This window comes from Talpa occidentalis, unplaced genomic scaffold (genome assembly GCF_014898055.3).
Source record: "Talpa occidentalis isolate TD23 unplaced genomic scaffold, MPIMG_talOcc4v2.1 talOcc4.7, whole genome shotgun sequence".
Lineage (NCBI taxonomy): Eukaryota > Metazoa > Chordata > Mammalia > Eulipotyphla > Talpidae > Talpa > Talpa occidentalis.
This window is the reverse complement of record NW_023605083.1, coordinates 1,934,170-1,954,866: the sequence shown is the minus strand read 5'-3', so window position 1 is coordinate 1,954,866 and position 20,697 is coordinate 1,934,170. Positions and strand designations below refer to the sequence as shown.

The following is a 20,697-nucleotide window of genomic DNA, read 5'->3' as shown; positions in this document are numbered from 1 at the left end:
GGGCGGTGACATGAGTCCAGAGGGAAGAACGTTGAGGAGGAGACATTTCAGCTGAGACTTGAATGTGAGACCTGGGTCGGGGCAGGACAGCAGTGGCTGAAGTTGGGAGAGAGGGGGCCAGGGCCCCCCCGAGTGCACAGGGGCTCGCGTGGCTTCCAGAGCCGGGGGATGGAGTCCGGACACGCTCTTCCCGGGCACGGGGAGCCGCGTGACCTAAGTTCTTACAAGATACTGCCACTCGCAGAGAGGAGGGCGGGCGGGTGGGAGAGCAGGGAGAGCGGATAGGAAGGGGCTCCAGAGGCCCGGGCCCGAGCTGCAGCTGGGACTAGGGCCACGTGCCCGGTGGGGTCCGCAGGAAGCAGTCTCCGAGACTGGGGTGGGGGTGGGGGGTCTGCCTGTGAAAGATAAGGGAGGAATTGCAGGACGGGCAGGGAGCCCCCCAGCCTGCTAAGTGGACCTCAGCAGGTCTGGGCTGCGACAGGCAGTGGGTTGGCCCAGAATGAGGGGCGGGGGCGAGGCGGCAGAGCTCAGCGGTCATCTCCCCTAGTCATCGGGCAGCTTGGGGCAGATGCGAGGGAGGGCAGAGCTTGGCTGGTGGGAGCAGGAGCCCGCCAGGAAGCAGAGTGGACGGCGGGGGTCCGTGGTGCCATGCAGAGGGGCCGTGAGTTGTGACGGGGGGTGGGGCACGGAAAAGGCAGAGGCAAGGGAGGCGAGAGGCGCAGCAGTGTCTGTGAGGCACAGTCTAGGCAGGGGCCCAGCGTCCACCCTGGGGCGGGGAGCAGGCAGAGCCAGAGAAGGGGGATCAGTGGGAGAGCAGAAGCCGTCACAGCAGCCGTCACAGCATCCCGGATCCCCGTCCCAGGCCAGCCCTGGCGCTCCCTCCCCAGCACAGGGCCCTCAGCCAGCGCACCCCGGGGTGGGGGTGTGCAGAACCAAAGAGCCCTAAGCCAGGTCCTGCTTGGCGGGAGGAGCCTGGGGCCCTTCCCCAGAGGAGGATCCCAAGAGCCAGCCCAGCCCGGGCCCCGCCCAGCCAGCCCTGCCAGCAGGGGTCTCTGCCCCTTTCCACACACAGTCCCAGTGGTGTGGCTCCCTCCCAGGGCCTTCCTGAGGATGAGGGGACTTCAGCCCTGGGGAAGATGCACGCGGGGAATTCTGCCTCCTGCCTTCTTCCTCCTGGGCTGCTGGGGACTCTCCCAGGCCCCGCAGGTGGGTGACCGGGCGGGAGTCTGGTGCCGGGAACCCAGCCCTTGAGGTGCCGGACCGGAGGAAGCTCCAAACAGCCCCGGGCGGGGCTGGCCTCTCAGAGCCCTGTCCACCTGGGGAAGGGCGCCCTTCCCGGCCCTCCCCTCTCCTCCCCTCCCCCTGCCTCTCCCTCTCCCGTCCTCTCTGCTCTTCCAGCTCCTCATTTGTCCTTTTGTCCTGCAGCCGTTTCTCCAGGGGCCCCAGGAGGCGTCTTCTTACTTCGGCCCCCGCGCTCCCTGGAGAGGTATTTGTCCCGGTCCTCTTAGCAAGGGATTTTCTCAGAACCTCCGGGACCGGAGCACGGACTCCGGGGCTGCTGGGTCAGGGGCCTGCGGCACCCCTGTCAATGAACCCCGCCACTTCCTGCCAAGGGACAGAAGCTGATTCGGGTGCTCTGGGCGGTGCAGGGGTCTGACCCCGGAGCTGCTCTCAGCCTCCAGGGAATGGCCACTAATGAGCTGCTCCTTCCGGCCGGGGCCTCCGTGGGCAGCTGGTCCGCGCAGTCGGGGTTTCTGGCCGGGGATGTAGCTCATTATTCCTTCCGTGGGGAACAGGGCAGGGCCCGCCGGTTTCCCTGCGCAGAGGATCCCTGCGGATCGCGGGGCCTCGCCTGGACCTCCCCCGGGTGCCGGCCTCCTTCTCAGTAGCAACGCGGTGACTTTGATCAGAGGCCGGGGAGGAGCAGAGCGGAGGGCGCTGTGTCAGGCTGGGAGAATGCTGGGGTGTCTCACTCGTGATCCCACTTCTCCGTGGTCTGCACGGGTCACCCAGAGACCACTGCCTGGGGCCAGGCTGGAGGGCCAGGGGCGGGGCTGGAGGACGGGGGCGGAGCTGAGGGCCGGGGGCGGGGCTGGAGGATGGGGCGGAGCTGAGAGGCGGGGGCGGAGCTAGAGGTCTGGGGGCGGAGCTGAGGGCCAGGGCGGTGCTAGAAGATGGGTGGAGCTGCGGTCTGGAGGCGGAGCTAGAGGGCTGGGGGCGGAGCTGAGGGCCAGGGGCGGAGCTAGAAGACAGGGGTGGAGCTGATGTCTGGGGGCGGAGCTGGGGGCCAGGGGCGGAGCTGAGGGCCGGGGCGGAGCTGGAAGACGGGGGCGGAGCTGAGGTCCAGGGGCGGAGCTAGAGGGCTGGGGGCGGAGCTACAGGTCCGGGGTGGAGCTAGTGGTCTGGGGGCGGGGCTGAGGGCGGGGAATAGGGGGGCAGAGCTGGAGGGCCAGGGGTCAGAGCTGGAGGACAGGGGCAGAGCCGGATGACCAGGGGCGGAGCTGAGGGCCAGGGACAGAGCTGGAAGATGTGAGCAGAGCTGGAGGATGGGGGCGGAGCTGGAGGGCGGGGGCGGAGCCGGAGGACCGTGGGCGGAGCTAGAGTGGAGCGTTTGGGGGCGGAGCTGAGGGCGGGGGTGACTTTGATGGAGGTTCAAGATGCAGCTTTTGCGGGAGGAAAAGGCAGAGCTGGAGGCCACAGACCTAGCAGGCCCGGTTAGGCAGGCCTTGCCATCCCCTGGCAGGTATTTTTATGCTCCTCACTTTCCCCTTGGGATAGCAGAGGGTGGGGCTCACCCACTCCTGGAAGGCCCTGGTGGTAAGCTGCAGAGCTGGGGCCCCAGCCCCTGTGCCTCCAAGCCCAGGGTGATGCAGAGGCCTGTGAGGGCCCTGGGGACCCCTGACCGGGCCATCAAAGCCACCTTCCATGTGCTTCCCAGAACCTTCGCTCTCAGTGCTGCCCGCGGCTGTGCCCGGCCATCCTCCGCCGCCCCCGCCTGGCCTCTGGAGGCAGAGGAGGGCTGCTGGGAGCATCCTGCACCTGGAGCTGCTGGTGGCTGTGGGCCCCGATGTCTACCAAGCTCACGGGGAGGACACGGAGCGCTACGTGCTCACCAACCTCAACATGGTGGGGCCCCGAGGGGCTGGCTTCCCTGGCAGCTTGAGCTCTGTGTGTTGAACGCGGGCGTAGACCTGAGCTGGGCTCACACTGGGTTTCAGGGCCGCTGGAGTGAGTGGGGAGAGGGGTGGCCTGAGCTTTTCTTCCTCCCCCCGCCCATTCTCACCTGGAGTGAGGTCTGGGAACCCCTCTTGGCTCCGCCCTACACCCCACAGCCTCTTGCCACTTGGGTCCTTTTTCCTGAGGACCCTCAAGCCTAGCCCCTGCCCTGGCACCCCTTTGACTCATGGGCACGTTGGCCGGTGCTGCCAGACAGCCCTGGGGCTAGCTTCAAACTGGCCTCCCTGGGTCCTTCTTGAGGGCACCCCCATCCCTGTGGGCCTCCCCTTCATTTGGCTTCTAGGGGTAGAAGTGGAGCCCCCCAATCCTCCATGCTGATGGAGCCCCCCTTCAGCCCCCCATGCCAATGGAGCACCATCTCCAGGAGCCCTATGCGCACCCCCTCCATGCTGCCCCCTTGTCTCCCCCTGCTTTGCTGAGGGAGCACCCTCTGCTGGGGGCCAGCTCCACTCACCCATATTCTCACCACTCCCACTCTCCTTCCACAGGGGTCGGAACTGCTCAGGGACCCCTCCCTGGGGGCTCAGTTCCGGGTGCACCTGGTGAAGATGGTCATCCTGACCGAGCCCCAGGTAGGCCCGTGCTGCCAGCCCACGGCACGATCCGTGTCCATCCTCTTCTGCCTCCTTCTGGCGTGGGCACCGCGGGGCCTGGGTCCCAGCTCTGCGGCCTGCCCCGGCCTCCTCCTCTGCGGCTTGGAGAGTTGCAGGATGTAGAGAGCCCACGGAGATGCAGCGCTGGGGGGGCCCTAAGTGCTATCACTGCCCCCCAGGGTGCTCCGAATATCACAACCAACATCACTGCGTCCCTGCGGAGTGTCTGCGAGTGGGGCAGGATGGTCAACCCCCCCGAGGACACGGACCCTGGGCATGCTGACCTGGTCCTCTACGTCACCAGGTAGCAGCCTGCCAGGTGGCCCAGAGGCAGGTGTGTGCCTCAGTGCTGCCTGCCACGGCTGCTCTCTCTTCCCAAGGTTTGACCTTGAGCTGCCTGATGGTAACCGGCAGGTTCGGGGGGTCACCCAGCTGGGGGGCGCCTGCTCCCTCTCCTGGAGTTGCCTCATCACTGAGGATACGGGCTTCGACCTGGGGGTCACCATCGCCCATGAGATTGGACACAGGTACGTGGCCCCAGCAGCCGTTCCCAGGCTTCGGTCAAGGAGTTGACGAGGGCCCAGAAAAGGGGTGGTCACGCTGGCAGTGGGTCCTGGAGAACCTTCTGGAAGGAGTCTATTTCCTTGACCCAATGGACTGTGAAGGGGTGAGGGAGGTGGGCTGGGAAGGCTTGGCTGTGAAGTGATTAATGTCCCCAGTGCGGGGACATTTAAGTTGTCCCCCAATTTTCCCACTTGAATATTATTCGTTCGCGTGGGCCAATCTCTACTTTAATCCATTACTAGTTTTTCTGGGGCGGTGAATTTCCTTTTTTTGATTTTTTGCTTTTACCAAAGAAATACCCACTTGCTGTAAAAATCCGCCTCTCCCTTGCCCGCCAGCACCATGCCCAGGCCATGCAGCCCTGCCCGGTGGCTGAGGGATCCCAGGGGCAACCCGCCTCCGTGGGTGGCTGATGCTCCAGGGACCGGCCTGGGGGCCCCATGGCCTGCACCCTGCAGCCTCCCGAGCCCTGATTGCTGCCCCCCACCGCGTCAATTCCTCTGTTGTGTGCGGAGGAGAGAAAGCCTTGGAAAGCAATAGGTCGCGCAGGGGGAACTCTGCGTCTCCCGGGCCGCACAGTTGGGGAGAAGCGCACCCCCAGCCGCTCGCCACGACCATGCGCCCCAGCACCACCTGCGCCCCAGCACCACCGCCTAGTTGGACTCAAGCATTTTGGGAGACTTTCCATATTTATTGCCCCGAAGAGGCGGGAGCAGCGGCCGGCCCGGCGCCCCCGCGGAGGGGAAGGTGGGCGATGGCCTGGCCCTTGGGGGTCCAGCGGGTGCGACCCCCTCCCGCCTTCCCGCGCAGCTTCGGCCTGGACCACGACGGCGCGGGGAGCGGCTGCGACCCCCGCGGCCACGTGATGGCGACCGATGGCGCCGCGCCCGCCCCCGGGGGCCTCGCGTGGTCCGAGTGCAGCCGCCGGCAGCTGCAGAGCCTGCTCAGGTAGTCGGGGCCCACCCCGGCCCCGTGCCCCGAGTCCCGGCCCAGGACCCGCCTCTCCACCTGCCCCCGCAGCCCACGGCCCCTTCGCCTCCCACGAACCCCCATCCCGCCCTCACCTCCACCCTGGCCACCTCCCGCCCCTCTTCGCGGGCCCCTCCTTCTCCCATCCACTCGGGTCGCCCCCAACTCCGCATTCTGTCCCGCTGCCCTGCGCCCACTCCTCCTCCTCTCACCTCCTCCCTGTACCCCCACCCCAGTCCACGCTGCATCCACCAGGTCCCCTGCAGGCCCACCTGCCCCCTCCCCCGCCTGCCGCCCCTCCCAGAGGCCGACTCCATCTGCCCCCCCTCCGCTCAGTCATTCCCACCCTGCTGCTCCCCTGAGCTGCCCCAGGGTGGAGCCCCCGGCGCCTGTCGAGTGTAGGTGGGGGGCAGGGCTGAGGACTCCATCCCACCCGACAAATGCCCTCCCTGCCCACGCTCCCTCCGGGGCCTGAGCCGGTCTCCTCCAGGGCAGGACGCGGGCGCTGCGTGCAGGACCCTCCGGGGCTGCCCTCGGCGCGCGCGGGGCGCCCTCTGCACGCGCACCCCGGCCTCTACTATGGCGCCGACGAGCAGTGCCGCGTGGCCTTCGGCCCTAGTGCCGTGGCCTGCACCTTCGCCAGCCGGCACCTGGTGAGTCCTGCCTGCGTGGGGGGGCCGCCCCGGTCTGGAGCCTTGGCTCCCTGGCCGGACCCAGGGCCCCACTGTGGTGAGCGCCCCGGGGGGGGGAGGGGGGATGCTGGTGGCCTCTGGACATTCTTTTTGCTCCTTCCACGACGCGCCTGAGTGGAGTCCGCCTTGGCACCACCCCGGAGTCGCCACATCTCTCCTAAATCCAGAGTCCCGGGGCTTCCTGGCCCAGACCTGGGAGCTGGCAGGAACGGCTGCCGCTGAGCCCTCTGCTGCGTGGGTGGGGGCGTGGGAGGAGGGGGTGGCACTGACAGACGCCCCTGGGCTGCCCAGGACTTCTGGGGCCCCTTCCTTCTCACAGAATGCCAGGCATGTCTTAGCAGCGTTGTAAAGTACGTGCGCGCTCGTGCATGGTGTGCAGGCGTGGCTGTGCTAGTGTTACACGTTAGCGCGCTTCTTTCTCCTGACCTGAGGGTCCCCCTGGTTTTACAAGAGAGGACAACACTGTCGTGTACTCCTACGAGGATTCTGGTTCCTGGTCACTGTCCCTGGGCCCGATGGGAGTGCCCCACGGCCCCGGCCTCCCGGCCCCGGAGCCTGCAGAGCCGTGTGCTGGCTGTGTCAGCGTGTCCTGTGGCCTGGGGGCGGCAGCTGAGGCAGGACATGGTGGCCCCTGACTGACCAGGCCCCTGTCTTAGGATATGTGCCAGGCCCTCTCCTGCCACATAGACCCTGCGGACCAAAGCGGCTGCAGCCGCCTGCACATCCCTCTCCTGGACGGGACCAAGTGTGGCGTGGACAAGGTCAGAGGAGGCGTGTGTGTGGGTGTGTGTGGGTGCGTGTGGGCGTGTCTCAGCGCACCTGCAGCCTTCACCCCTGGGTGGGGACAGGAGGAGGTCATCAGCCAGGCAGTGGGCCCTGGGCTGGCATGGGTGTCCTGGGGTGTGGGTGAAGGGGTGCATGTGGTGAGGGGCCTGGTGCCCTGGGGGGTGCTTGTGGGTGTGGCAGTCCTCTGGGGGGCGTCGTGTGGCCCCGAGGTGTCCTGCGGCTGAGGGGTGCATGTGGGGTCTGGGTGCACCCTGGTTGTAAGAGGTGCTCCTGTTGTGGGGTGATGTGGGGGGCGGGTGTGGGTCGGGAGTGGCTGTGCCCTCTCTTGCAGTGGTGCTTCAGAGGCCGCTGCCGCTCCCTGGAGGGGCTGCCCCATGTGGGGCCGGTGCACGGGCACTGGTCCAGCTGGGGTCGCCCCAGTCCTTGCTCCCGCTCCTGTGGGGGTGGCGTGGCCACCAGGCGGCGGCGGTGCGACAACCCCAGGTACCTACTGCAGGGGCCGAGGGCAGAGGGCGGTGCTACATCTCTGTGGGGGGGCCGTGGGTCACCTCTGCCCCTGGGTCTTGGGTTTTTTTCAGACCTGCCTTTGGGGGGCGCGCGTGTGTGGGCGCCGACCTCCAGGCTGAGATGTGCCACACTCAGGTAGGCATGGGGGCGGGGCCTAGAGTCCCCAGCAGGCCTGACAGAGCCCACCCCTCAGTGCCCCGCTGCCTGCCCACTGCCGCTCAGGGAGCCGGGGGAGCCAGGCTGCCTTGGACGCCCCCCAGCAGCAGGGGTCACCAGGGGCCATCAGGGATTCTTTTGCTTCTGAATTCCCCGGAAGTTCACACAGCGTAACACCCAGCACTTGAGAGGGTGCCATTCTGTACGTGCCGCACATTCACGCATCATGCATGGGATACTTCTCGGGGTCCAGAACGCTCCCATCCCCCGAAGTCAGGCCCCCTCGAGCAGCCACCCCCAGCCACTGCCTGCCCCCCAGCCCCCTGCCTGCCCCCCAGCCCCCTGCCTGTCCCCCGGCCCCCTGCCTGTCCCCCGGCCCCCTGCCTGTGCTCTGCCGCTTCCCACAGGCCTGTGAGCAGACCCAGCTGGGATTCATGTCAGAGCAGTGCGCCCAGACCGACGGGGAGCCCCTGCGCCTCTCCCCAGACAGCACCTCCTTCTACCACTGGGGCGCTGCCGTGCAGTACAGTCGAGGTGCAGCTGGGGGCTGAGGGTGGTTGCATTGCTGAGCACCGGACCTAGGGCCATCTCCAGGCGGCCTCTTGGCAGCAGTGGGGCCGAGCCGCCCATCTCTAAGGCTGGTCTCCCCAGCCGGCACGGGGATGCGGGCAGCACCTCACAGCTGCGGCCCGGGAAGGGCTCATGAGGCGAGGCCGGGGGCAGGGAGGGCTCCCCTCCCACCCCTGATTCCAGCACATCTGCGATCACGTTTTGCTCATGCTGGCTGCCGCCCCGAGTGGGCCTGAGGAGTGGGAGCCGGACCCCAAGCGCAGGCTGGAGTGGCGTGGTGTGGGCCGGGCAGGGCCGGCCGTCTCGGGACCCCAGAGCGGCCTGCCCGCCGGCGCCCGCCCTCCCTCCTCTGGCAGCGGGCTCCCGCCCACTCTCCCCCCAGGGGACGCCCTGTGCAGACACCTGTGCCGCGCCCTTGGCCAGAGCTTCCTGGTGAGGCGCGGGGACAGCTTCCTGGACGGGACGCGGTGTGTGCCCAGCGGCCCGCGGGACGACGGGGCCCTGAGCCTGTGCGTGTTGGGCAGCTGCAGGGTAGGCGCGTGGGGTGGGGCGGGCCTTTCCGTTCCCGGGGCCCCCGAGGCTGTTCCATCTGAGCCAGGAGGCCAAGAGGCCTCCTTGGGGGTCGGGTTCTGGGGAGGTTCCTGGGGTTCTGGGGAGTCCCCCGGGTGTCTCCTGGGCATCGGACTGACCTTGACTTTGGTGGGTTCAGAGCTGTGGGCGAGGGGTTTGCGAGTGCTCTGGCCTGGATGTGGGGCGCTGCAGCGGGCCTCTGTGGACGTTTGGGGCAGGAGCCCCGAGCCGCAGTGCCCGCGGCCGGCCCTGCCCGTGGGATCCCGGCTCACCTCCCTCCCCTGCGCGCAGACCTTCGGCTGTGACGGCAGGATGGGCTCCCCGCAGGTGCGGGACGCGTGCCAGGTGTGCGGCGGGGACAACAGCACCTGCAGCGCACACAGTGGCTCCTTCACAGCTGGAAGAGCTAGAGGTGGGCCCGGGGGTAGGGGTGGGGGCCCAAACCCCCAGATGCCCGGGAGCGGGCAGGGCCTTGTGCTCCCTCGGCCTCACGCTGCTCGCGGGCTCCGCCTCCTGGTCCCAGGGTCTCCACCGCTCACTGGAGCCCCCACCTGGGTGGATGTGCACTTGGGTGACCCTTGCGCGCTGGTCTCTCCTCTCCTGCTCAAGGAGCCCCGGGGGGCAGGCAGGGTGTTCAACTCACACATGCTTGTCTTGGATCTCCTGTGGAAGAGGGCGGGTCGCTGCGGCATCGTGTGTGCTGAGAGGTCCCGAGGCGCAATGTGTCCACTCATCCCGGCCAGGTCGCCCTCTGTGCCCGGAACCTGGGGGCCAGCCTTTCCTCCGGCTCGGGCAGCACCCTTGAAGCGGCCCTGCAGCCTGGGCTGGTTCCTCCCCAGGGTGGGGGGCTCACGCTGCCGGAGACGGCCCCCAGTCAGCTCTCAGGGTTCAGTTTTTCCGCCCCGCCTCACCCGCTCTCCGCAGCCGTGGTGTGGTGGCTGAGACGCCCGGCCCCCCTGTGCTCCTAGAGTATGTCACCTTCCTGACGCTCCCCCCCAACCTGACCAGCATACACGTCGTCAACCGGCGGCCCCTCTTCACACACCTGGGTGAGCTGCCGACCCCGCCAGAGTAGCCGCTCTTGAGGGGCGAGTCCCCGAGATGCCTTGGGTGCCAACTGCAAGTTCGGGGCGGCCTGGACTGCCTTCCGTTCAGACAGCCCACTGGGGGATCCCCGGGACCCTGATAGCGGCCCCCCGCACTCAGGGCTCTTCACGGGATGGGGTGCAGAGTAAGACCTGGGGGGCGTCTGGCCAGGCTCTCATGAAAGCCTCCACCTCCCGGTTCTCCCCCGGGGAGCTTGGCCGAGCCCCGTGTCCCCTTTCCTGGGGCGTCGCTCTGCGGGCAGATCGAAGGTTTGAGTGGGAGACTGGCCTCCGGTGGCTGGTGCCGCCTGGCCAAGGCCCGCCCTTCGGAGACCCTCTGACCCAGGAGACAGAGGCCGGCTCGGGGCTGCTTTGCGCCACAGGGGGCTTTTCTTCCCGAGTCGCCCACGTTGACCTTTGAATCTGCAGTGGGGGTGCTTACCCTGGGGCGCTGGAGCCCCCCACCTCTGTGGAGCTCAGTGTGTGCCCTTGGTGAGGGACACAGGTCCATGGTGCCCTCTGGGCTCTGGAAGCAGGCTCTGAGCCGCCACCCCGGGGGCCTCTCTGGTCAGTCAGTGTGCCCCGTCGGTGTGGAGGCACCAGGAGCCGGGGGCCCTGGGGAGGAGGCTGGGAGCTGGCCGTGCAGATGGCCCCACCGCAGATGCCCCTCTCGTCCCCCTGGCCCTGCTGTCTCCTCTACTCCCACCCCATCCCTGAAACCAGGGCTTGAGCGTGAGAGAGGGGTGCCCGCCTCCCGAGGGGTGGGGGCCGCGCTAACGGCCTCGCTCCCCGCAGCTGTGAGGGTCGGAGGGCACTACGTGGTGGCCGGGAACGCCAGCATCGCCCCCAGCACCACGCACCCGTCCCCGCTGGAGGACAGCCGCGTGGAGTACACAGTCACGCTCACGCCGGAGCGGCTGCCCCGCCTGGAGGAGATCCGCATCTGGGGTCCCACCCGGGAGGACGTGGAGATCCAGGTGACGGCGGAGTGCGGGCTGCTCCGGGGTTACCTGTGATGTGCTCTTTCACGCATGGTCTTGGGGCCGCAGGGCCAGTGTGTGGGGCCCTAATGGTAAGGGGGCTGCCCCGTGCAGCATGCCAGCTTCCCAGGAGAGGGCAGTGGCGCTGAGGTCTGCAGGAAGCGAACACAGGGGTCAGGGTGCGCAAGGAGGGTGGCTGGGGGTGGGGTGGCAGGGCGCTTTCCTTGTCTGCAAAGTGGGACCAAGCACAGCTGCGTGTCTTGGCTATCGTGAGGATTCATTTTTTTTAAAATTTATTTATGCATACAAGAACTGGGGTGAAGGGGGGGTGAGAGGATTCACCAGAGACAGAGTGGGGAACAGAACCGGAGGATCTACTGAAATCCACTGCTGAGGGGAGCAGTGGGGAGACAGGACAGGTCTGCTGCGCCGTGTGGGTAGCTCCCTGGCCGGGGATCAAACTCGTGCTACAGTAGCTGCAGATAGCTTCATAGTGCTGAGGCTTCACCCCTTGCTTCACCCACCACCAGGGAGGCCCCAGGATTCATTATTTTAAAGATAACGTCATTAAGCACTTCGGAGGCTGACTGGCCCACGATGCTCCCAGGAGTGGCGGCTGCAGCTGCAGAAAGCTGCCAAGTCCAGAGGAAGGGGGTGCGCCATCCTAATGATGGGGGCAAAGTCGGGAGACAAAGGCACAGACTGTGAGGGCAGAACTGGACCTGAATGCCCCCCTCTGAGGCCAGGATGCTCAGATTCTCACCCCAGCTCTGCTGCGGATACCCTGCGCCTCGCCCCTGTGCGACTGTCCCGCCTGTAGACTGGGCTAAGCTGCAGGCGCCTCCTGGGGTGACAGGCAGGTTTTGGGCTCAGTCGTGCAGCAGGCGGTGTTGGCAGCAGATCCAGGCACGGAGAGGGTGCTGCGTCCGTGCTGGCTAAGAGGCCCCGGCTTTGTGTGGGGGTGTCTGGGGCTCCCCTGCTGGGTCCCATTTGTGCTTTGCCGAGGAAGGTGGAAATGAGTGGAGGTGGAACTAGCCCTTGAGGACCCGCGGGAGGGCCCAGGTCTCGGTGGCTTAGCGGCCCTCACAGCACGGCCCCTGCGCCAGCCCTTCCCCACCTCGCAGTCCTCCCAGGTTTCCCTCCTCCATCCCCGGGAAGCCAGCCTGGAGGAAGGCAAAGGGAAGGCTTCCCTGGGGAGTGACCGAGCTGGCGACTGCAGGGCACCCCCAGGGCGAGGCCGAGCTCCGTCTGCCGCCCGCAGGTTTACAGGCGCTATGGTGAGGAGTACGGCGACCTCACCCGCCCAGACATCACCTTCACCTACTTCCAGCCGAAGCACAGGCGGGCCTGGGCCTGGGCCGCCGCGCGGGGGGCCTGCTCGGTGAGCTGTGGGGCAGGTGAGGTCCAGGGCAGGGCCCGCCCCAGGCTGGCTTCCCCACCGGCCCCGCCGCAGGTGGCCTAGCCCCCCGCTCCCCTCCCAGGGCTCCGCTGGGTGACCTTCTGCTGTCGGGACCAGGCGAGCGGCAAGTGTGTGGACGCCGGCCGCTGCGGAGGGAGCCAGGCGCCCGCGGCGTGGCCAGAGCCGTGTGCCTCCAGACCCTGCCCGCCGCGGTGAGTGCTGTCTGGCCCCCGGGGGGGGGGGGTCCGCCGGGCTCTGGTCTGGCCAGTCTGCTGGGGTGGCTGCGGCTGTCGGGGAAGTGCCTCCTCAGCTGGGCTTGCCCTGGCCCTGGAGACCCCCCTCCAGGCGGGGCCCGCCTCCGAGCTGCAGGCAAGGACTTCGAGTCTCAGGTAGATGTGGCCACAGCATCATCAGCTGGGCGTGGCCCACACCTGCCGCACCCAGTGGGGCAGCACTGCCCTGTCAGGTGCTCCTGGCAAGATGGGGAGGGCCCTGGCTGGAGTTTGGGCAGGGTTGGGTGGGGGGGGAGTGGTGCTGAAGGCGCCTGTCACCTGCCAGCCTGGCAGGTGAGGTTGGTGGGACCCTAACGTCAGGGCCAGCCGTCCCTGTGCAGCCAGGGCTGGCCCGGCAGCCCCCCGCGGTGGGGGCCTGCAACTCCCAGCCCTGCCCACCCAGGTAGTGTGAGAGGGCCCCACAGGCCAGACTCAGGCTGCCCCTCTCTGCCACGGCTTGCCCAGCACCTTCTCGGGCCCTCTTCAGTGGGTGGGCGACATGCAGTGGTGCCCAGTGCATGGGTGGCCAGGGCAAGTCCCTTTCCTCACAGGGCCCCGGTTTTGTCCCCTGCCCAGAGGGGAGGGGTAGGGCAGGCCCCCCACGGCTCAGGCCTCCTCTCCCCACTTCCCATGGAGACTGGCTCCTGCCCTGCGACTCCCCTTCGGACCCTACACCGGGTGCCTGGGGCCACCCACTCCTGACCCTGCCACCCAGAGCTGGGCTGCGCCTGCAGCTGATGCCTGTCCTGTGCGATCCTCAGGGGTGCGGCGCACCTGGCCACAGGGAACAGGACCTGCCCCCAGGGGACAGGCGGCCCGGAGGCGCTGGTGACCACGGAGCCCCGCTCCGCAGACCCGAAGCTGCCTGCCCTGGCGCCCTGTGCCTCGACGACCTGTCCTCCGGGCGGGGGCCACGTGAGTGTCTGGGCGGGGGTGGCTGGGTGCGGGGGGCGCTGGCACCGGCCTCGGGCCAGAGCGACAGGCAGTCCGCGGCCGTGCGGGAATCCCCGGCCCGAGCAGCGGCGCTCAGAGCCTCTTGGGAAGCCGCTTCCCCTTGCCCGGCAGGCCGAGGGCGCGGACCCTGTTGGAGCGCCCAGGAGGAGCACAGGAGGGAGACGGCGGGCCCCGGGCTCCCACCCGCGTCCGGGCTGGTGGGTGGGGTGACTGTCACCACCGCTGGCCAGCTCGGTGCGGCCGACGGGACGCAGGGCAGGCCTGTGCGAATCCTCTCCTGGGCACCTCAGCCCGCCCGGCGGCTGCTGCGGGGTGGTGCAGACGGCAGCACTGCAGGTGCAGAGGGGGCTCCTCCGAAAGACGCCGCTGGGGTGCTCGTGACCCCTCTCCTGGGAAAAGACCGGAGGGGGAGCGGAAGGGGCTCGGGCCTGGAAAGGGGAGCCCTGCCCCACCGTCTGTCGCTTGCCCCGGCAGCTGGACCCCCGGGCCGAGGAGGAGGAGGGCGCCTCCCCGTTGGGCAGCGCCAGCCTGGGGGAGCGTGAGGCACACGTGTGGACGCCCCTGGCGGGGCCGTGCTCGGTCTCCTGTGGTCGAGGTGAGGCTCTGGCGTCCGTCAGCCCCGCGCCACCGTCGCGTCTCTTGTTCTGAAAGCGTTCAGGTGGCGACGGAGCGTCCCGATCCGTCAGACGCAACACGGAAACAGGGAGGTTGGGAAAGTCTGGGCAGCCTCGTTCAATGTGTTCATTGATTGACTGAAAGACAGGAAGAGATCACAAAGCCTGGAAATGGGCCCCCAAGAGCATCTTCCGTAAGGTCAAGAGGGGTGCACAGGTGGGCCCCAAACCTACCCTGAGCCTCCTGGGGACCAGAGCAGAGAAACAGTGCTCTGAAGAAAGCAGCGAGCTCACGCCAGAACTTCCCCACTTGGTCAGGGGAGCCTCAGCTTGCTGGGAGTGGAGACCAGAGTTTCCCTTGGGGGTGCTCCTACAGGAGGACTCGGGGAGCACCGGCCTCTGGTAGACACGGTCAGGGTTGGCAGTGACAGTGGCTGCTCCCAGCAGGCCATCGACACCACCTCTGAGCACGCACTCTGGGCCAGGCTTACAAGCGTCTCAGGTGACCCTGCAGGTCAGCCACCTCATATAAAAAACCTGAGCCTTGGAGAGGTGACGCCACGAGGCAGAGGCCACGCCGCAGGTTGGGGCAGAGCCAGGGCGCACATCCACATGGGCCTCCCCTGCCGACGCCGGGCGCTGGTGGTCCTGGCCGAGGCCTCCTGGGGTGCCAGCTCCCTGCTGCTTCCTTGTAGGCCTCATGGAGCTGCGCTTCACCTGTGTGGACTCCGCCCTCAGGTCACCTGTCCAGGAAGACCTGTGTGACCTGGCCAGCAAGCCTGGGAGCCGGCGGGAGGTGTGCCAGGTTGCCCCGTGCCCGGCTGGGTGAGTGGGGAGAAGTGCAGGGGGCAGCCCATCTGGCCCCGGGAGGAAGGAATCTTACCCAGGGGGCTCCCTGTGGGCCGCTGGCCTCTGCTTCCTCCGGTGGGGGACCCGTGCGCTGGCCCCACGCCCAGTGACCTGCGCAGGGGCCCAGTCCCGCTGGCTGTGCCCTGCAGCCCAGAGCCCTGCCCCCCCTCTCGGGCCCTCCTGACCTCGGTGTCCCCACCACAGGACCGATCATAGGGGTCCCCCGAGGCTGGGGGGTCAGAGCACAGGGTCTGCGAGGCTGTGGGGCACCCGGCTCCTTTCCATCATCTGCTCCCAACTGGGCTCCCACAGCGCCCTGGGCTGGCCCTCAGGACACAGCAGGAGCCAGACAGACAAGCACCCCCGCCTTGGGGGGTTGCTGTGGGCCAAGGGAATCGCGGCCTGTTGGGTGGTGATGGGGACGCGTCGCGGACACATGGGGATGGGCAGGGTGCCGGCAGGGGTAGGCCTCGGACCTGCCCGCCCCTCGCCGCTGCCTTCGCACACTCCCCTCGGCTTCGGAGTGTCCTGCGTCCTCTGTGCCCGGGCCTGGCGGGGGACGGCATGAGGAGGACTCCCAGAGGGAGAAGCGCAGGTCCTCGCCCACAGGGGACGGAGGGGTCGCCCCGGCTCCTCTGCCCTGATGCTTGTGTGCCCAGGTGGAGGTACAAGCTGGCCGCCTGCAGCGTGAGCTGTGGGGGCGGGGTCGTGAGGAGGGTCCTGTACTGTGCCCGGGCCCGAGGGGAGGACAGGCACGAGGAGATCCTGCCGGATACCCAGTGCCAGCGGCTGCCCCGCCCAGAGCAGCAGGAGGCCTGCAGCCCAGACCCCTGTCCGCCCAGGTCAGTCAGCCCCAGGCTGCCGGGACATCCGGGCTCCTGCATGTGCCAGGCCAGGCACCGGGCGGGGGGCTCAGGTGGTTCAGAGGCACAGGATGGTCTTTAGGGAAGGGGCAGCCGCAGGCTGGACCAGCCATCAGACATGGATCGAGGGCGGCACTGTCGGCTCTGACAGGGTGTGGGCACGGGGCGGACCCAGGCCTTCACCGCAGAGGAGGCAGCATCTGGGCGGAGCCCGAGGGTGGGCACAGCACCCCTACAGTATGCGGGGGCCCCTCCTGCCTCCGACAAAGACCATCAGGCCCCAGCTGTCGGTGGTCCCAGAGGAGGCGTGTCTGCTCCAAGAGGGGCTCCTGGTCTGCCCGCTGCCGGCCCCGGCCTCCGGAGCAGGGCCGGGGGTGGGGGGCACGGGGATTCGGGCCTGTCCCAGTGCAGGCTGCCTGGGTCCAGACCTGCTGCAAGCGTGTCAGCGGTGACTGCCGGTTGACGAACACGGTGTGGCCAGATATGCTTCTCTGGGCCTGCTGTCAGCCCGCCATTCCTGGATCCAGACCAGCCCGCAGCTCTTGTGGTTCTGGGTGTTAAGTCATAAAGGGGTGGGGGCACCCTATTAGGAGAAGCAGGCCCCTTGCCACGTAGCCATCGCAAAAGTCAGGGATCCTGGCTCCACAAGAAGGCTGTCCTGGCCGTGTTGTGCTGACGCGGGCCGGGGCAAAGCAGCTCTGGGAAGGCCCGGTCTCCCTCTCGGCCCTCTTCCCGCAGGTGGAAAGTCACGTCCCTTGGCCCCTGCTCAGCCAGTTGTGGCCTCGGCACCGCCGTGCGCTCAGTGGCCTGTGTGCGGCTCGACCGGGGCCAGGACACGGAGGTGGACGGGGCGGCCTGCGGGGGTGCGGTGCGGCCGCAGGGCAGCATCCCCTGCATCGTGGCCGACTGCACCTACCGGTGGCACGTCAGTGCCTGGACACAGGTGAGCGTTCCCTGCTGTCCCCGGAGAGGACGGGAGCGGGTCTGCCGGCCGGGGCGTGGGGTCTCGCTGGGCCCGAAGAGGCCAGAGATCTGGGGGCGCTGGAAGAGGAGGGCAGGTAACCCAGCCGTGCAGTGAGCTCACTTCGTCCCAGGACACCGGTCAGCAGGCCTGGGCCCCCTCCAGAGGAGCTGGCTCTGGGGCAGAGGGGAGAAGAGGGGACAAAAACCGTTGCCGCCTCGGTCAGAAGGCCCCGGGCATCTGGGTCAGGCCAGAGGAGAGCTGGGGGCCCCGCCGCAGCTACCCACCCCCAGCCTGCTCTGGGCTTGGAGGGGCAGAGAGGCCTGGAGGGCAATGGAGACCCATGCTTGGGTCTGGCTCCTCCTACCTCGCCCACGCAGGGACCTGAGCCTCGGCCTCTGCATCTGTAGAAGGCAGGCAGGCGCCTCCCGTGCTGTGCACTGGCCACATTCCGTTCCTGTCGCCCTTGGAGGGCCCCCTGACCCGCCCCTCTGCCTGGCAGTGCTCCGTCTCCTGCGGGGAGGGCATCCAGCTCCGGCATGATGCCTGCCTCGGACCCCAGGCCCAGGCGCCCGTGCCAGCTGACTTCTGCCAACACGTGCCTAAGCCAGTGACCGTGCGGGGCTGCTGGGCCGGGCCCTGCCCAGGCCACTCCATGGCCAGCCTGGAGCCCCAGGAGGAAACCGCCACTGCAGGCCCGACCACAGCTGCTACCACCATGGCTCCTCTGGAGTGGCCCCTGCTCCAGGCCCGCCCCCTCTCCCCAGCCCCCCAGCCTTGGGGGCTGGGGCTCCAGGAAAGCTCCAGGGAGTCCAGTTACGTACCTTCTTCCTTTCTGTCCTGGCACTGGCTGCAGGAGGCTGGGCCCAGGCATCTTACCCAGGAGAGCACGATCCTTGGGGGGATTTCCAGGGGTGGTCCTGGGGCCACTGCACCTGGGCCACTGCAGGTGGACTGAAAGGTGCGCTCAGGAGGCCAGCCCAGCACTGGGAAGGTGCGAGTTCACTTTCGTTCCCACTGAAGCAAGGCAGCCTGAGTGGGTCCCCAGGTCTGTGTGCTGAGAGCTGGCGCTTCCCAGAGGTGCTTCCGTGCCGGGAGGGTCATGTCCCACCAGGCGGTCCCTCCCCTGAGCTGAGAAAATGCCCAACGGGACGCCAGCCTCTCCCCCGCCCTGCCCTGCTGCACTGACCCACCCGCAGCCTGCTCACCTGTGCCCTGCCTTCTCCAGGTGCCTGTGGCAGGCTGCACCTTGCGGCAGCGGGGACCATCGACATGCGAGGCCCAGGCCAGCCTGACTGCACTGTGGCCATTGGGCGGCCCCTGGGGGAGGTGGTGACCCTCCAGGTCCTCGAGGGGTCCCTCAACTGCAGGGCCGGTGAGTCCAGGGCCGCTCCTGCCCGAGCTGGGGCCTCCGTGGGCCCGATCCTGCAGGTGCTCCCTGCCTGTAACCAGCGCGGCCCCTTGAGACGGAGCGACTGTCCCCATTTCACAGAGGGGGACTGGGCCCAGGGAGACGAAGCAACTCGTTCAGTCAGCTAGAGTCGCAGGGCCAGCGTGTGGGGGAGGGCTGGCCTGGGGCGGGGCCCTCATGGCACTGCCCCTTCTAGGGGAGATGCTGCTGCTGTGGGGGCGGCTCACATGGAGGAAGACGTGCAGGAGGCTGGCGGGCGCCACCTTCAGCTCCAGGGCCAACACGCTGCTGGTGAGGCAGCGCCGCCTGCGGCCAGGAGGGGGTGTGCTGCTGCGCTTTGGGAGCCAGCCGGCCCCGGGGTCCTTCCACAGAGGTGCGCTCCCCACTCCCACCTCCTCTCCTCCCCTGGGGTGGCCAGGAGGGTGCTGCTGCCCATGGGGCCTATCTCAACAGGGCAGTGAGCCGGGCAGAGAGGGAAGCAGCAGCGCTTCCCGACGCCCCCCACACCGATCCCCACACCTGCCACCAGAATGGGGTGTTGGGGATATGGATGGCGTCCCTTCCTCTCTGGGGCCTTGCAGCCAGGTGGCGGGTGCGGGGCTCCTGCCACACCTCAGCCTGTCCCCTGGGCCCCATCCCCTGCCCCCAGCGCTGTCCTAAACTTTCAGGCCCTTCGGGGAGCTGCACCCCCAATCCTGCCCTGGTGCACCTCGACCCTGGCTCGTCAGCCTCGGAGCTGGGGTCTGCTTGCACACGCACTTGCTCACACTCCTCAGGCTGAGGTTGGCGTCCCTCCGTGTCTTCCGACCGTCCTCCTAGTGGCCTTGCCTGCACCCCACAGCCCACACCGGCTGAATGCGGCTCCTTAGTCTATTCCAGAGGGTTCTGGCCCCCCTGGCTGCCCATGAACCTGCGGTCTTTGCCTCTGTAGAGATTTGACGCCACTGCTGCCCCTCAGCGTCCAGCTGTGCGAGGGGCCAAGGGGCCTCTGCCTGCTGGTGTTGCCCCTCGCTGCCTGCCCTCCCCACATGCAGGGCTGCCCTCAGGGCCCACGGGTGGGCAGGTGGGCGGGCCTCCTACTGCAGAGACCTTTGGGCCGGGCTTGGCATGAAGGACTCTTGGGCTGGTGACCTCGTCCAGTCTTTCTGAACTTGGCCCTGCCCGGTGGACCGCGTGGGAGCCAGAACCCAGAGCTTGCATGGCCTTTATTCACCTCATGCCACACAGAGGGGATGGGGTTTGGTGGGGGCTTTGGCCTGGGAGGCCCTGTCTTGACTGTGGCACATACCGCCCCCTCTCCACTCCCCGGCTGTGAGCTGCCCTGGTCGCTGGCTTTATTAGACTTTTTGGGGGGCTCCTCAGTCTCAGAGGTGGTCCACCCCAATTCTCCCACCTGTTTGCCCCTGCAGAATGTGACATGCAACTCTTTGGACCCCGGGGTGAAATCGTGAGCCCCTCAATAAGTCCAGGTGGGAGGAAGGAGGGGGGCTGCCGTGTCTTCATCATGGTGGCCCCACAGGCCCGCCTCGCCGTCCACGCCCTGGTCACTGACACGCACCCCAGCGCGGAGGAGACCAACTCCAGCTACATCTTGGTGAGGCCACCAGGACGGGGCTGGAGCGCACTGACTTTGTGATTCTGACACCTGTCCTTGGAGATGGGGACGGGGTACTGGGCCAGAGTTTGCTTCAGACCCACACCCTCAAAGTCGACAGTGAAATAATAGGAGGTGTCTCCTCCACTTAGTCACCAGCAGATGTTTGCTGGGCTCTGCACAAGGGTCAACTAGGCGTGCCAGTTAGCCCAGGATGCCTCCCCGCCCAGCTAGCGCCTGCCCCAGGAGGCTGTGTGTTGAGAGAACAGTCAGAGGGGCAGCCTGGCCTCTGGAACCTGACCGATGGCTCAGGCCCCGGCGCTGGCTGTATGTCCTTGGGGAGAGGCACAGCTTAGCCCAGCGCTGGCTTCCTGGGTGGGGTGATGGTGTCCCCACCAGGGCCGTGGTGTGAGGACGAGACGGGACCCTGAGTGTGTACTGCCGTGCGAATTGAGGTTTCTGAGTGCTGGTTAATCATCACTGGGGTCTGCCTGTCCCCCCAGATCCGGGACACCCACAGCCTGAAGACCAGGACATTCCATGGGCCACGGGCGCTGTACTGGGAGTCGGAGGGCAGCCAGGCCGAGCTGGAGTTCAGCCAGGGCTTCCTGGAAGCACACGCCAGCCTGCGGGGCCATTACTGGACCCTCCAACCCGGAGCGCGGGGTCCTGGCAGTGCCCTGCCCTGGCCTCCTCGCGAGTACATCCAACTGACCTCCTCCCAGTCCGGGAAGGGGTAGGAGGCGGCCTCACGCCCGTGACACCCGCTGGCTGCCTGGCCAGTCCTGAGAGCTGACCCTGGTGTCCCAGAGTTTTTCTGTTGGGATTCCCACCTTGAGTTTCTCTCCCTCAGGACCACCTCCAAAGCCAGGCCAGGGGCTGGGTTGGGGGTCTCTCCGCAAAAGCAGCCAGCGCCCCTCTGGTACCAATAAATGCACCCAAACACCTCAGTGTGCTGAGTGAGCTTTCCTCACGTAACTGTCCAGAGGAGGGTTGAAAACCCGCCCCAGGGCAGGCAGGAGTCCCCGGGCAGCGCCGGCCTGCTGGCCATGCTGCTGACCATCCTGCTGG

At 67.7% G+C, this 20,697-nt stretch overlaps 1 protein-coding gene across 1 annotated transcript; it reads left to right on the top strand.

The window, feature by feature from the left end:
* The first annotated feature begins 1,088 nt into the window (after window positions 1–1,088).
* ADAMTS13 (ADAM metallopeptidase with thrombospondin type 1 motif 13) lies at window positions 1,089–20,564 on the top strand. Its single transcript, XM_037491394.2, has 28 exons — window positions 1,089–1,206; window positions 1,426–1,486; window positions 2,939–3,126; window positions 3,726–3,809; window positions 4,010–4,134; window positions 4,211–4,357; window positions 5,205–5,342; window positions 5,854–6,016; window positions 6,712–6,816; window positions 7,173–7,324; window positions 7,420–7,483; window positions 7,912–8,038; window positions 8,457–8,605; window positions 8,936–9,056; window positions 9,613–9,693; window positions 10,525–10,706; window positions 11,971–12,106; window positions 12,191–12,320; window positions 13,142–13,295; window positions 13,809–13,929; window positions 14,644–14,773; window positions 15,457–15,639; window positions 16,399–16,603; window positions 17,124–17,436; window positions 17,850–17,996; window positions 18,229–18,405; window positions 19,442–19,626; window positions 20,130–20,564. Exons 1-28 carry the CDS (start codon window positions 1,111–1,113, stop codon window positions 20,364–20,366), a joined length of 4,101 nt encoding a protein of 1,366 aa, XP_037347291.1. The 5' UTR covers window positions 1,089–1,110; the 3' UTR covers window positions 20,367–20,564.
* The last annotated feature ends 133 nt before the right edge of the window (window positions 20,565–20,697 follow it).